Source organism: Cydia strobilella, chromosome 27, assembly GCF_947568885.1.
Source record: "Cydia strobilella chromosome 27, ilCydStro3.1, whole genome shotgun sequence".
Lineage (NCBI taxonomy): Eukaryota > Metazoa > Arthropoda > Insecta > Lepidoptera > Tortricidae > Cydia > Cydia strobilella.
Genome location: NC_086067.1, coordinates 130,355 through 146,587, shown reverse-complemented (window position 1 = coordinate 146,587; position 16,233 = coordinate 130,355). Strand labels below are relative to the sequence as shown.

Sequence of the window (16,233 nt, the reverse complement as noted above, 5' to 3'; positions counted from 1 at the left end):
TTTATATGATTTTGACCCATGTTCTTTTAATGATATGCGTTAAAATTATAAATAACAAACGAAACCGTCAACGCCCTTTATACGAGAGTAGGCCAAAACTAGTGGCGCCCTCTGATCGAGAATCAAATTTTCGTGCTTTTAGAGGCACGTTTTTTCCTTAGACTGTATCCATCTATGACGGAATTAAATCTATCTTTGCATTAAACCAATAGATAGGTAGGATTCGTTAGGTTGCTTCAGATGTCCGCAGGGCAGTGTCCAGAAATAGGAGCCCCGCCGCGGGGCTCTGTTCAGGGAACGAGACAAAGATTTTCACGTTTCACGATATGCCTAGGAATTTCACAATCATCTTTATAAAACGAGACACTATTCTGAGACAAAATTCCGCTTATATATGTAACACTAGTCTCTGTCTAAGTCTTATGATGATGATTGATAAAAACTATCCTACATGTTTATCCTCAGACCTTAAACTATCGTTGAAAGGTAACAGACCGACAGACGCAGTTAATTTCGCATTTATAATATTAGTAGGGATATTAACGTTTGTTTACCTGTACATATTAATGTTATTTGTATATATGGATCTGTAAATAAAATTGAAGGTACAAGAAAGAACGAGGATACATTCATTCACATTGTTTCATTGCCCGTATTTTATTACCTATACCTAAATAAAGTAATGAACGTAATGCAAGTGATATTGCTATCTCATTCCACCGCATAGCTGCGTCCCTTGGACTGGCCTACGTTGGGCCATCGTGTAGAGGACCCATAACATATGTTAAGCGCACTCCGGACTACGCGGCGCGATGCGGAAAGAGAAGTCGTAGAATGTATGGGCTCTCTCAAACCGTAACACACTACCGCACCGCACCAAGGTCATGGTGCGCCGCACCCATAAGTGAGAGCGAGGAAAACATATCTGGGTGTGGCGCACCGTGACCTTGGTGCGGTGCGGAAGTGTGTTACGGATATTACATTCCACGATTCTTCTCTTTCGTTCGCAATTGCAATATCTGTGTATTGTTATTGGCCGTATCTGTTTTTTTTCCCAATAAAGAAAATAAATTAAAATCTACTGTGCAAAATTCGCGCTTTCAACAGTGTCAAATGTCAAATAGACGATTTTACAATTTCACCAACATAACTATAACCGAAGAAATCCTTAGGGTTGTTCGAGCCAATATTATAACCGCTCTTGCATGTGACATTTTGCTAGTCTAAATTTGCAATAAATAAAAAAAAAAGCATTTTGACAGCTTGCTTTGCTAAACAAAGTGGGCGATCGAAGTCACCGACTGAGTTATAAATGTTATAATTTCCCGAAAAATTGTAATAGTTTTACTTGAAATACATTATTTATCACTAAAGAAGCAATCATTTTAGTGATAAACATATATTACGGCAATATGTGCAATGTACTATTCTTGTTTTGAGTGAATATTGCAATTTATTTTCATGAATTAAATCATGGAAGAATATGTCCCTGTTAGTCACGAACCTCTCGATGTTTGCACCGTTTTCATAAAGGAGGAGCAAGACGAGGATTTGGAGACAGTAGAAACATTAGATCAATATGATATAAAAATTGAAAGGGATTATTTTGTGGACAATGGAGACGGTGAACCGACTTCTCTTGGTGAGTATAATGGCTAAAAAATAAGTGCATTCCCGTTGCCAGGGAGGTTTTGGGATTATACTGAGCAGCTTTTGCTATAGGACCAACCACGAAATCGCAAAAAAAAATTACCCTCCCATAGAAAATGGACCAGCCAAAATGTATGAAACAGCCAAATTTTGTTTTTGCCATTGTATATAATTTTTTTGATATTTTTATACATTTTCAGTTTTTAGATGGCAGTAAATTTTCTGTGACTACAAAATTTACTATGACAATAACCCTCTACTATCTACTCGTATTCTCTTTGTAAATACTAATGGCCTAACATGTGTGCTGTGACAAATGCATGTTAGTAACAAATGTAAAGCACAGTTAGTGGCAGAAGTAGCAATGTGTGAGACACATCACACATAATAAATTAACCTAAATAAAACAAAAGTCATACAATTCAGACCTTATCAAAAACAAGACTTGCCAATCAGCCTTACTTATAATGATATTAAATTAGAATGCATAAAATCAACAACTTTATTAGGGATCGACATAGATACTAGTACCAATTGGAAGCAGCATATACAAAACCTGACGAAAAGGGTATCGTCATTCATTTATGCCCTAAATCACCTCAAACGCGTAACGGACTTAAAAACAGCTCTTGCAGCATACTATGCATACGCTCACTACAGATTATCCTACGGAATCGTATTATGGGGTAATAGTACCGACATAGATAAAATATTTATTCTTCAAAAAAGATGCATCAGAATAATGGCCAACATTGACGAAATGGAAACCTGTAAGCCATTTTTTGTAAAGTATAAAATACTCACTCTTACCTCTATATATATTCTAGAGACCAGCAAATTTGTAAGAAAACATAGCGAACTATATTCTCCTGAAACACTACCCAAAAGAAACAACCGAAATTTAAATAAACTGAAACTTCCCTTTTCTAAACTGAAACTGTTCACATCTAGCCCACACTATATGTCAATAAAAATATATAATCACCTCCCAAATAACATAAAGAACGAGAGTAAATTAAGCCTGTTTAGCAAGAAACTAAAAACATTTCTGTTAGATAAATGTTACTATAATATCAGAGAATTTTTTGAAGATATATAATATCTCTTTTGTGATACTTGTGATCGTAAATTGATTGTAATTGTATTTAATATTGTGCATGGCAGATTTTATTTAAATGTAAAATAATTAATTAATTATTTGGCACATATGTAAATAATAATATGTATAATTTTAGATTAAAATAAGTATGTTTCCCTATGTGGAACTATGTTGCCGTGCCCTAACAGGGCGTCACATCAACAGCTTATATTTAAGAACACCCGTACCTGCTATGTGATATGCAATAAATGATTTCAATTTCAATTTCAATTAAATAAATAAAATAAAAATAGCCTTCATTACTGAAATTATGTAACACCATAGAGTAACTTATACTAGAGCGGTACTGTCATAGTAAATTTTGTAACCCCAGTAAATTCACTGCCATCTGTCGACACACTTTAAAACTAAAAATAAATATTTATAAAAATACGATAAAATGTATTTAAATATGGATAAATGATTTTTTTATTTGCATTAATTATTTTTATATGATTTTGACCCATGTTCTTTCACTGGTATGCGTTAAAATTATAAATAACAAACGAAACAGTCAACGCCCTCTATACGAGTGTAGGCCAAAACTAGTGGCGCCATCTGATCGAGAATCAAATTTTCGTGATTTTCGAGGCACGTTTTTTCCTTAGACTGTATCCATCTATTACGGAGTTATATCTATCTTTGGTAACACTGATAGTCTCTCTACTTAAAAAATATACCTTATTTTTCTCTATACAATTATATATATATTACTATGTACTATTTTCTAGTTTCCATCGACAACTTCAGCTTGTCCTCCGACATAGGCCTCTTCCAAGTCTTTCCAGGTTCCGCGGTCTCTTACTTTCCTGAGACACATCACACAAAGAGCGTATTCCCATCTTAAAGGCCGGCAACGCACTTACAACCCCTCTGGTGTTGCGGGTGTCCATGGGCGGCGGTAATCGCTTACCATCAGGTGATCCGTCTGCTCGTTTGCCTCCTATTTCATAAAAAAAAAAACGGATGACAATTAATAATTTTGAATACTAGTACTCTGCTGTTGACTGTACCTCTAGTGACCTCTAGTGTCCCATGGAACTAATACTAGTACAGTAAAATCCGCATGTGTGACGTTTTCAACTAAAAGGTACCACATTGTCGCTTGTCGATAAGGTTGATCTCTAATTGCAGCTATATGGAAATAGCGCCTTACTGACAAGCAGCAATAAGTACCCTTTTGGTTGAAAATGGCACATATAATGACATCAAAGGGAAGTGACAAACACGTCATACTAAGCGGATGTCATATATATAAAGTATAGTGAAATATCAAATACAAGTAAGAATTAAAATCAAAATTACAAACTAAATTAAAAACTAAACTTAAAAATAAACTATAAATAAAAAATTTGCCCCAAATCAGTACCGTCTATTGGCAGCGTGCCCAGAAGGCTGGCAGCATTGCCACGTTGTATGGCAATGCTGATCCGCTGTGCTAGATATGAACCAGCCCTCTGGTCACGCGTCAACTCTACTAACCTGCGGCTACATTCCTTAAAAACTCTATGGGCACTTTCCCCTCAAGGCCCCATAGTTTCAACCCCAAACGGCTCAAATATGCAACCACTATTTATGGTTGCATACTTGCGCCGCTTGAGGAGCTCAGCCGAATTGGCAGCCGAACCAGCCTTCACTGCGGATAAACTTATATTCCTTCATAGTGGATTAACTTCTTATTTTTGTCAAGTTTTATAAATTGATCTCAAATTCCTTTGTGAGAGATAAGTTTTATTAACCTTGTACCAATTATCAACTTTCACTGAGAATTAAAAATAAAACCACTAACACGCCGCGCACGCACCAATCAGTATAACCGGACATAATTTCATGTAAATAGGAATTAGGTCATAGTAAGCGATTTCTCACTATAGGCGAAGTCATCTTATCCAATTTTGTTACAAAGAATTTTATATGAAAACCGAAGTCAGTCATTACGTCATTGTAAGCGGTTGGTCATTATAAGCAGTCATGATAAACGGATTCTACTGTACAAATTACCACCAATGAAATAAATAATAATGAAACAGGTTTTACCTTCTTTTTACACGACTGCCCAAAAAAAGAGTGTAATGTTTTCAGCGTTCATGTTTGTATGTATATATGTATGTGAGTTTCTTTATTCCACCATAACTTCTAAATGCCTTAACTGATTTAGATGTATGATATATTCTACTTATTTTTCGTAATAATCTATCATATTCATATCGATCCTCTGTTCTTGTGCTGTATGAACTTGTACATGTGTAATAAAGTTGGGCAATAAGCTTGTTATACTTTATTACGTTTCTATAAGTGAAAACCTATAATTGGCCTTCTAATTCTATTACAGTTTTTGGATATGTATAGCGCTGTTGGTTTTCCATGTACCAAAATAAAATAAAATAAAATAATTCAATTAGCTCCATGCATGAATTTATTTTTATTTTTGGATTCATAATTTATATCGTTGATACACCGGAAATGATAAAAATACTTTTGTAAACCTTAACATTATTTTATTAAAAAATATTTAAAATGTTGAAAATTTTTGAGCGGTTGAAACGCTCATAATTTTTGGCGCGAATTCGACAGAGCGTGATGACGTCACACGTTGGGCGGCCCAACTGACGTTTTTTACTAATGACACTAATCTGTCGAACGCGTGACGTCACGTGGCGTTTCGAGCGTTTCGCTCACTAGCTTTTCGCGGGCAAATTTTTTAACTTTTTATTTATAATTTTAAGCAATTAAATGGTAATTTAAAAACGGAAATGCATTTGTAACATGATATAACGGTAACAAACATCCGAATAAAACATATTTCGTTCAAATATAAACTTCATGCATGAGGCTAATTGTAATTTCTAATAACGTAGTGGCACCAGTGTGTGCTGCTACTGAACAGTGTTGCCACATTAAGAACTTCCTACCTACCTTCCTTCCTACCTTTAGTTTCTTGGATAAAAATTGAAGTGTCGAATTAGGGCCGGTACGGACAGACTGCAACCTGACTGCAACTTGTATCTGAACTGCACGCCGACGTTGCAGTTGCCGTGCAGTTCCCATACAAATTGCAGTTAGGTTGCAGTTCGCCTGTATCGGCTTTTACTGGTTCCCTGTCGGTGACTGGCCACAACGTCCTTTGATTTAAATATGACTGCCTATTTTTTTGTGGTGGACTGCTAGAGTTTAAAGATTATGAAGTGAAATTTTTAACTTTTTTCTCAACAGATTCAAACCTAAGACCACCAGACTCTCCAAAAACATACACCTGCGAAATCTGCACCAAACAGTTCTCCCAAAAACGCTACATGACCGCGCACCGCCAAAGACATCCAGAGTTCAAAGACCTAGCCCTCAAACTCCAAGAGGAGAAGCTACGACTCGAGCAAGCCAAGAAACAACAGCAATTCATCTGTCTATACTGTCAGAAGGAGTTCTGCAACCGTTCAACAGTCAACCGTCATATGAAAATTCATACAGATGATAAACCAGTGTCAAAAGACTATATTTGTGACATTTGTCAAAAAGCATTTGCACATAAAAGAGATGTTAGAGTCCATTTACGTGTACACACGGGGGAGAAACCGTACAAATGCAACACGTGCAGTAAAAGGTTCTCCCAACTGGCCAGTTTGCAGTATCATGCCCAAGGTCATTCGAAAATCAAACCATATCCATGCGATATGTGCAATAAGCAGTTCTTAAGGCGCATCAGTTTAGAACGTCACAAGAAAATTCATTCTGGAATCAGACCCTTCAAATGCCAGTTGTGTGAAAAAGCTTTCACGCAAAAGCGACATTTAGTACAGCATAATCGGTTACACACAAAATATAAGCACAGAAAAGTGGGTTCTAAGTTCGGTCGACGTAAGGGTGCTTTTGCTGTTAACGCTATTGCCACTTGAAGATTTGTTTTAGATAAAGTTTTGTTGTATTTAAATAAACCTAATCATGAACCCCATTTGTTCCCGCCGGGCACAGATGAAAATAGCCGCTTCATATTAATTATTCCCATCGTCAATCATTCCTCGCCTCATGTATGGCGGCGGTCACGTGGGCCGGGGACAAATGGGAATACACCAAATCATGGTTAGTCAATGGAAATTCCAAAATGGTCGTCCCATTCATACTTACAGCTGCTGATGTACTTACGTCTTTTACAAAATGTCATTAAAAATAAAACTACAATCATTTAACTAAAATATTTTTTTTTTAAATAAATAATTAATTGAATTAACTGAAACAAAACATTTTATATTCAAAATATTCTCCTTTGCCTTTGATACATAAACGTAAAGCTTTGTTAAAATTTGTTGATAATTAAAATGCACATTAAAAAATCCTGGTTTTTTTGGGGCCAACCTGTATATGCGGCATTATATTTGAACTTTTTTCTCAAATTTGGGATATTTCTATTCGCGTTCTTGACGTTTTCGCTGCCATTGACTTGATATAAAGTCAGTACATTTCGGTTCCCACACGCCAAGACTTGATATGTTATACGGGTTGTTTTATACACCGTGCAATTTGTAGCTTGGCGTTGTTGTCACTATTACTTTAAGTAAGTAAGTAAGTAAATATTCTTTATTGCACCAAACAAACTTTATTGACGTGGCGGCGAAAATGTTGGTATGGTGTTTCGATTTCAAGCGGGCTTATCCTTTGTCTATTGTTAAGTAAAACGGCGCGGCGCGTGCTACTACCTGTATAAAAAAAATGGTTGGATCGCTTTAACCGGTTAATAGATTACGACTCTATGGTAATTGGAATAAAATTCAAAAGAAACTAATAGAAAAATATAATGCGAGGCTGTGTGTGGTCTCTCTACAGTTACTATGCTTGATTGCCACTGACGTGGTATAAAAAATAAAAATAAACTGAGTGCCGGCGAGTCGAACGCTACAGAACCAGTTTAAAATATGTCATCGAGATGCGTAACAAAGTCGCGTTATCGGAGAGCGCACCTTACACTGGTTTTTTTTAACGTTGGACTAGCCCCCGCCCTTTCGGGGCCCTCTTGAAATCGAAAGACTATAACATAATGGAAGAAACGAATATTAAATAAATGGCCCATATATTTGTGTTACTATTCCATGTAATTATAAATTACTGTTACAGTGACTAAATCAATGTCAGAAGTTGGACATTACATTTATAGTTTCAATAAGAATAAATGAGTAGGTAATTTTCTGACGATTGTCATCTTAATTTAAAACTAATACGGGACTTAATCGCGTACAAACTTACGCAAAACCCGCGCGGCAAGAAGATATTGATACAATTCCTCGCCAGTCTGCCTGTGACCACGAACGTAACGTCACGTTCGAAACGTCAGGCCATAAATAAACGTAAGTTTGTACGCGATTAAGTCCCGTATTAGTTTTAAATTATGAGTGAAAATCGTGTTAGTTTAAACCAGTAGATTGTCATCTTGTCTAGGTCCCCTGGTGCATTTTTGCCCCCGTCCATGTTTATAATGAAAACAAAATCAAGCAAACAAACGTAGCTACTACCTTTTCCTTACCTTTGCTACCGTCGTACAGCACAGCGCTATCTATTAATTGTCAAAACTGCTGCTACATGACATTCTTGCATAAATTGACTAAGTTCAAGAAGGCTTGTGTTGTGGGTACTCAGACAATGATATATATAACAGATAAATACATGAAACCCCATGACTCAGGACGAATATCTGTGCTCATCATACAAATAAATGTCATTTGACGACCGGTCTGGCCTAGTGGGTAGTGACCCTGCATGTGAAGCCGATGGTCCTGGGTTCGAATCCCGGTAAGGGCATTTATTTGTGTGATGAGCACAGATATTTGTTCCCGAGTCATGGGTGTTTTCTATGTATTTAAGTATTTATGTATTATATATATCGTTGTCTGAGTACCCATAACACAAGCCTCCTTGGGCTTACCGTGGGACTGAGTCAATCTGTGTAAGAATGTAGTATAAAAATATTTATTTATTTATTACCGGGATTCGAAGTATTCGACAGTGTTGCCAACTCAGAATTTGAAAAAATGCCAGACATGTCTAAATACTCTAAATTATGCCAGAAATATGCTAAATAATTTTGAAATGTGCTAAAATATTATAGGTAACTAAAAACCGGCCATTATGACATGACATTGACTATACCATAGATAACACAAAAAGATTAGTGGGTGTAGACGAGACAATTTTTCGCACAATCTGATTGACAATTTAATTGGTAACGCGTATGAAAAAAAGGTCGCGGTGCGGTGCGGTAGTCTGTTACGGCTTATTATAATTCCTCGTATGTATAAAATTTCCTTTGACGGTTGTGCCATGGATTGTCTATCACTGCCAAGTAGGTTTCAAACTTGGCTTAGGGACATAATCACTTAATTCACTAAATTATGCTAAAAAAGATGCCAGATGCTAAATGGAAATTTTCGATGTCAGTGTGTGAAATTATGCCATATCTGGCACCAATTATGCCAAGTTGGCAACACTGGTATTCGAACCCAGGACCAGGGACCGGACAACCCTTTCCGCGATAAAACCCTTTCAATGGGTGACACTTAAACACGGCTAACACATTGAAAGACTTTCCCTTTTGAACTGCAAGCCCATTCATACCCTTACCTTTGACTAACCCTTACCGAAAAGCTAACCAAAAATAAGGCTAGCTCTTAATAAGGGTTACCCTTATCTTTAAGCGCTTTTTATAAAGGTTTCCCTTTGCGTGAAAGAGACAGGATTAGTATATATCTACGGTAGTGTATGAAAAGGAAAGAAAATACGTGCCTAGTCAAAGAACGCCGCCGTCGCCGCCGACGATCGCTCGGATTCGAAGTAATGTGTGCTTTATGACCAAGGTAGACGACTTAAATTAGCACGCTTATATGCTAAAAGGGAAGCCCTTTATAAGGCTAACCCTTATAAGCAATATGCAAGGTGTTGGTGAGCGGATGATAAGGGTTTTGTAAGGGTATTTGGGCTACCGATTACTCAAATGTGGTAGCTTTATATAAGGGTTTTTAAAACCAAAACAAAGGGTTTCGTCTGGCAAAGGGTATGGTGAGTTAAGCCTTATGCAATACCCTTATAAAACCCCGATAAGGGATAGCGGGCCGGTCCCTGCCCAGGACCATCGGCTTCGCTTTGGTCACTATCACTACCGACTACACTAGGCCAGACCGGTCGTCAAATTACAATTTTTTTTTATACTACGTCGGTGGCAAACAAGCATACGGCCCATATATTTATTTTGTATATGACGTCATTAATGGTTGATGAGTGTAAAATAAATGATATAGTCCACTATCTAGCTTGTTTTATTGAATACAAATTATTATTTATTTACATTTCAAAAGCATGCTTATAAATAAAAAGAATATTTTTTGTAAATGAATTAATACCTAATTGTTGCATAATATCAGCGTAATAAGAGCGTTTTCATATTGTTCGATATTGGATAGAAGTAAAATGTATAATATATGTTTTTTCTGTATTTATTTTTTACTAGATTTTGCCCTCGACTTCGTCTGCGTGGGGTTAGCAATTTGGGTAGCTTAATTTTTAATCTAATCTACTTTTTATAGATTCCCCATACAAATTTTCACCCCCTTAAGGATGACTTCTGGGATAAAAACTACCCTATGTCCTTCCACGGTATCTCTATACCAAATTTCAACTAAATCAGTTCAGCGGTCTAAGCGTGAAGAGGTTATAGACAGACGGACACACTTTCGCATTTATAAATTTTAGTATGGATTTATTCATTTAAGAAATCTTCATGGCAAAAAAATGTTAACCCAAAAAAAGGTGGACTTCATGCCTTAAGATACTCTCTAACATCTTTTCTTAATAGGGACTATCCGACATCCGGATCGGACAATATGTTTGCTGATCACGTTTGTTGTCCCATAATGATATGTTTAGTTAAATTAATTAAGTCTAATTTAACTTTTAAATATTAACATCTTTTTTAAGCCTTATAATGTGTAATACTAACACAATGGGATCACTGCTATCTTGAAAATAAATAATTGAATTGAATATGAAAACGCTCCAAGCTCTCGCAAAACAGAATCACTCCTTTTTATGCTTAATTACTAAAATGCTTTTCAAAATTTCATAAAACTACATTATTAATAATACATTGTAAAATAAAATCATTTTTTTTTAACATGCAGATACGTCTGCGAGCGATGGGTTAGCACATTGTTACTGGTGAATTAAATAAAACATTGTAAAATAGTTTACACTATTAGTAACTCCAAATTGTGTTATATGTTACCTACTTAATATACCTAATTATAGAACTTAGTGTAAAAAGAGATTGATACTTGACTCTACAGTCAAACTAATTACAGCTTTGTGGAGCTTTGTTAAATTGTAATTTTTAACATTTGATTATAATAAATAAAATAATAATAATTTCTGCTTTTTAGGGTTCCGTACCCAAAGGGTAAAAACTGAACCCTATTAAGACTCCTGTTCTAGACCTATATTGACCGGGATATAGACCGTGAGTACCTTTTGTATTGTCTTCGAGCTCCCGATATTTCGACGCAGTTACATGCATCTTGTTACTCCACTGTCAGTCTGTCTGTCACCAGGCATACAGCCTAATGAACCGTGATAGCTAGACAGTTGAAATTTTAACAGATAATGCATTTCTGTTGCTGCTATAGCAACAAATACTAACAATAAATAAGTTAAATTTGTATGGAACTCTCAGTGGGCGAGTCCGACTCGCACTTGGCTGGTTTTTTTACATCTTTATGAACATTACCCATATGAGTATTTAAATTAGATCTAGATTTAAAGCTTTTGTCGCAATACTGACAATTGTACGGTCGTTCACCCGTATGTATCCTCATGTGCTTCACCAGGAGGTGCCGGATGAGGAACCCTTTGTCACAAACACTGCACTTATGCGGCCTCTCGTCTGAGTGTCGCATCATATGATACTTCCAAGACTTTTTCGTTTTGAACTTAACGTTGCAGCTTTCACATGAGTATGGGGTCTCTGTACTATGGACAGCCATATAATGTTTTTTGAGTTGAGTTTTTAAAGCGAACGCCGATTCACAATCCGGACATTTAAAAGGCCTCGGTTTATTCTTATCATGTATTTTCCTGTGAGACGACAAATCGGACTTAGTGTAGAAAGCTTTCTCGCATATATCACAAACAAAGTTTTTCTGGCCTGTATGTAAACGCATGTGTATTTTTAAGTTGGAGTCTCTCGCGAAACGCTTGTAGCAAATTTTGCACTCAAACGGCTTCTCACCAGTATGCGACATCAGATGCATGTCGAGCTTGCTTTGGGAAACGAAATGTTTATCGCAGAATACACAAGGCAGGCTGTCTCCGGTATGCAGTTTCATGTGTTCCTTCAATCTCCATTGCGCTGGGAAAAGCTTCCCACAGACTTCACAAGAAAATGGTTGAATAGAGAGATGTTTAGCGCTCATATGGATTTTTAAACTGTACTTCGCTTTTAATTTCAGTCCACATATTTCACATGGGATGCCTTCGCTGTTGTCTTTATGGTTTTCTTTATGTGCTTCTAGTAATTCTTGGCTAGGGAATCTCTCTTGACAGACATCGCAGTTGAATAACTCTTCCCCGGGTGTATTATGTATAAGCAGATGAGTGTCCAAGTCCGACTCATAGTTAAATATGCAGCTGCAGTGGTTGCATGGAAAGGTTCGCCGAACATGTTCGTTAAGGTGTCGGGTGACTTGGAAGAGGTGATCGAAGACTGCACCGCATATGTGGCATGGGAAGTACCCGGGAACTCCTGATCCTGTACTTGTTGCTGAAAATACAGTGACACTTACTGAAAGATTTAAAAGAGGTAACATAAACACATTGGAATATATTTAACTTTTGCAAGGTGGCTTTATATTTTGTTAACCTATTATACTTGTTTCTTTCTCTCCATATAACAGGCAAAATTACTTCTAAACTTAGTATTGTCAGTGGTGGACTTTAAATATCAAAAACCTCGAAATTAACTCCAAGGCAATTTTCCCGAAGTCCACAACGTAAGGGCATAAGGTCATCTAACTTTACCTATTTTACAAAATCCGGTTTTGAACTACTGACAGATTACAAAATGTATGTAGAGCAGAACAAGCAGTTTTGTACACAACTAATTTCGTGACAGGATAAAGAGATTTGGTTAAGTACTGATGTTTATTATTTTTTGTTGACACAAGCTATTATTTTTTATGTATGTAACATAAGTTTAGTATTTATTTATGTACGGTAGTATGTATTTTATTTTATAATGTTATTTATGTATATTGTATTTTATTTACTTTTGGACATTTTGGTTAGTTTACTTTTAAAATGTTATTGTGCATTCCGTAAGTTTGTCTATCTAATTTGAATTCTCCCCTCATTTACTCAAAGGTTAGCTGGAAGAGATGCCGATACGATATGATACGATCATTTATTGATAAAAAATATTTTTACATGTCATTATGTCTTAATTCTAGGTACTTAAAATATATTACAATATTCATTGTTTGAAAATTACTTGGTTAACTAACCAGTTTCTATTTGTCATAAGAATCAATTTTTATTACTTAGTCTCGCACTCGAAAAAAGGCGTCCAACGAGTAGTAGGCCTCACGCACTAGTTTATTTTTAAACGAGCAGTAGCTTGTAGCCCTTAAGGGGATAAGTTCACTTTTGTATCTCTATTTCTGTAAATTGTATGTAAACCTGTGTTGTGTACAATAAAATGATTACTACTACTACTACCGAACATGGAAATGGCTTAATAGTGTGTAGGGCAGGGGTCACCAATTACTTTCTTCAGGGCAGGGGTCACCAATTACTTTCTTCAGGGCAGGGGTCACCAATTAGTTTCTTCAGGGCTAAACTATTGCGGTCTGTTTCCTTTTGAGTTTATTAAATAAGCAAAAAAAAATAGGTCATCATTAATCCTACAAATATGGAAGAAAAATCCAGCCTAATGAATGTTTGACCCATCACTGAATATTGTCATATTATATTCATTTTTTTTACAATTTTCACAACTGCCGTGTCCACAAGGAGTGTGGAAAACTTAAGATGTTTCACAGGCAGGAACTAGCATGTTCTCTTTGCAATGTCTACATTCCAAAGCTGTACATAAGTATCTTCAATTAAAAAGGAATCACAATAGTTATTTTCGATACAAGTGCGGAAAAGAGGAAATTCGAAACGAGTGGCGATAAATTAAAACAAGACCGCAGGGAGTGTTTTAAATCGACACGAGTTGCGAATTACCTATTCGCACGTGTATCGTACAAGGTTTTACAGTACATATGGCCCTTTTAACTTTCGACATATGCACGAAAAGTACTCTATTACACACTAGTGCGAGAAAGTAGCACCATATGTGAACCAGTTTAAAAATAAATTAGACAAGCATAACACTACATCTAATACTCGTTCATGATATATATCTTTATGATTACTGGATACAGGCCATATCAGTTGCCATAACTGCCTGCCTGCTTATTAAATAATAATAATAATATGTGCCCGCAGGGCAGCTTGTGGCGAGCTGTTGGGGAGTGACGACCCCACGGACCCGAGTGCTCCAGAGAGTCGGTCAGGGTCTCCGTCTCCGGCGTGTCTTCGTCGGTCGGAGTGGACCCCAAGGGGACCCGCAGGACTCTCAGCTCTGGCTTGCCTTCATTGGCCGTCCAGAGGGGAGTCGTAAGAGCTATATGCTCCAGGGGTGGAAGTGAAAGATGCATAAGACGCGAGTTGGCACAGTGGCTGCTAACAGCCACTGGGTAGAAAGCGGCGCACACCTCTCAACACCCCTGAGCCGCTCACACCGGTGTTGCTCCTGGTCGTCTTCACGACGGCAGTTTCAGGGGCCCATCTAGTCAGCGGCAAGTCACCACCTGCCTCGATAACGTGTATTAACATTGTTATGGCAGGTGTCCGGAGTTCTTTACAATAGCCCAGTCTCATTGTCCACCCAAACTTCAATCCATAGACCAGTATACTGTTCACTTTTTCTGCAATAGTCCCAATGCCTGCTGCGACCGGTTCATGGGTGTCTATTGCTGCGCCTGTGAACGGGTTCCAGCAGGCGTTCTACATGACATTAAAGCTCTCCAAGGGGCCTCTACGTGTTGGATCTATATCCCCACGCAAGCCTATCAAAAGACCGGGATTTATAGACCCGTGATATCCAAGGAGATACAAATAATATGTACTGTAAAAAGAATTTCACATGTAAATTACTATTGCAGTACCCAAAGACAGTATTTTGTCAAAGGAGTTGCACAACTAAGTTTGGAAACCCCTTGTCTATATATTGATCCCATTGGTATATTTTGATCCCACCAAAAACATATGTGGCAGAATGCAAAGCTTGTTAACAGTTTTGCTGCCTTTGCTAATAAAAGTAAGAGCTAATTGGAAAACAAGTTCTATCAATGCCCCTTAGACCACAGCTCCTGTCATGCATAACATAAAACTTGCCAGGTCGCACTATTGAGTACATAACAAATCATTTTTAAATAATAATAATTCAGCCTATATATGTCCCACAGCTCGGCACAGGCCTCCTCTCATGTGCGAGAGGGCTTGGGCTATAGTCCCCACGCTCAAATCATTTTAAGCAATTGAACAATTTTATGCACAACAGTTGTGGCCAGGTGGTGTGGCTTTGAAAAAACTTGGTTTCCAGTTAGATCTCACTTCTATTATGAGTGAAACAGTAGTACCTATTATCCTATTAACAGGGTAACTAACTGGCTTCAATGACAAATTGAAGCAATCTGAGTCCTCAAATAGTTTCTCCCTAAACACAAGATATCATTGGCCTAATGCATAGCTTAAAAACGTATTTAAATTTACCATTGCTACTCGTTGTTTGTCCTTCATTGTAATTATCGTAAAATTCTTTCTGTTTATAAATATTCTCGCAAACATTCTCAATTTGTTCTTTTTTTATATCGTCACTGCAGATGATTTCTTGATTTTGGCTTTCGGCATAGTGTACCTCGACTTCAGGATATAGATCGTATTCTGTTTTAATAGTTGCTTGTTCCATTTCTATGTGATTTTAATTAAAACAATTGAAGTAATTATATTATAACATTTCTATTTTTTTTAGACATTTCGTTTCGCGTATGTGTTCGGCTTCCGTGCCACAGACTAGACTCAGTATTACTTTATGGCCAGTCCAGACGGGATGGTCAACCCGACCGATTTGATCAGAAAAGAAATTAGCGTCTATCACCAATTTTAGATTTATGATGATATTTGAGCGCACTAAATTAATAAAAAAAATTACACAAAACGCGAATACTAGCGTCACAAATTGATAACCTTGTGTCCGCACATCCATTTTATCGTAGTATGGGTCATAATCGGCGGTTGAAATCCGCAAGCCAAATTGGCGTTTGCGTCCGCACCACCGAATTTGATCAGACAATTTAATCAATAATCAGTTT

At 37.0% G+C, this 16,233-nt stretch overlaps 2 protein-coding genes across 2 annotated transcripts; one reads left to right on the top strand and one right to left on the bottom strand.

The window, feature by feature from the left end:
* Positions 1 to 1,289: 1,289 nt before the first annotated feature.
* On the top strand, positions 1,290 to 7,010 carry LOC134753656 (gastrula zinc finger protein XlCGF7.1-like). Its single transcript, XM_063689598.1, has 2 exons — positions 1,290 to 1,642; positions 6,002 to 7,010. The coding sequence occupies exons 1-2, from the start codon at positions 1,474 to 1,476 to the stop codon at positions 6,676 to 6,678; spliced, it is 846 nt and encodes a 281-aa protein (XP_063545668.1). The 5' UTR covers positions 1,290 to 1,473; the 3' UTR covers positions 6,679 to 7,010.
* Positions 7,011 to 10,127: 3,117 nt separating this feature from the next.
* LOC134753567 (oocyte zinc finger protein XlCOF6.1-like) lies at positions 10,128 to 15,902 on the bottom strand. Its single transcript, XM_063689476.1, has 2 exons — positions 15,635 to 15,902; positions 10,128 to 12,578 (listed from the first exon to the last, which is right to left on the bottom strand). The coding sequence occupies exons 1-2, from the start codon at positions 15,828 to 15,830 to the stop codon at positions 11,470 to 11,472; spliced, it is 1,305 nt and encodes a 434-aa protein (XP_063545546.1). The 5' UTR covers positions 15,831 to 15,902; the 3' UTR covers positions 10,128 to 11,469.
* Positions 15,903 to 16,233: the final 331 nt, after the last annotated feature.

Bases quoted from the DNA above. Each gene is read 5' to 3' on its own strand.
- LOC134753567 (XM_063689476.1), bottom strand. From the start codon at position 15,830: ATGGAACAAGCAACTATTAAAACAGAATACGATCTATATCCTGAAGTC. The intron at 12,579-15,634 runs GTAAATTTAAAT...CTGTATTTTCAG, and splicing joins ACAAACAACGAGTAGCAATG to CAACAAGTACAGGATCAGGA.
- LOC134753656 (XM_063689598.1), top strand. From the start codon at position 1,474: ATGGAAGAATATGTCCCTGTTAGTCACGAACCTCTCGATGTTTGCACC. The intron at 1,643-6,001 runs GTGAGTATAATG...TTTTCTCAACAG, and splicing joins CGGTGAACCGACTTCTCTTG to ATTCAAACCTAAGACCACCA.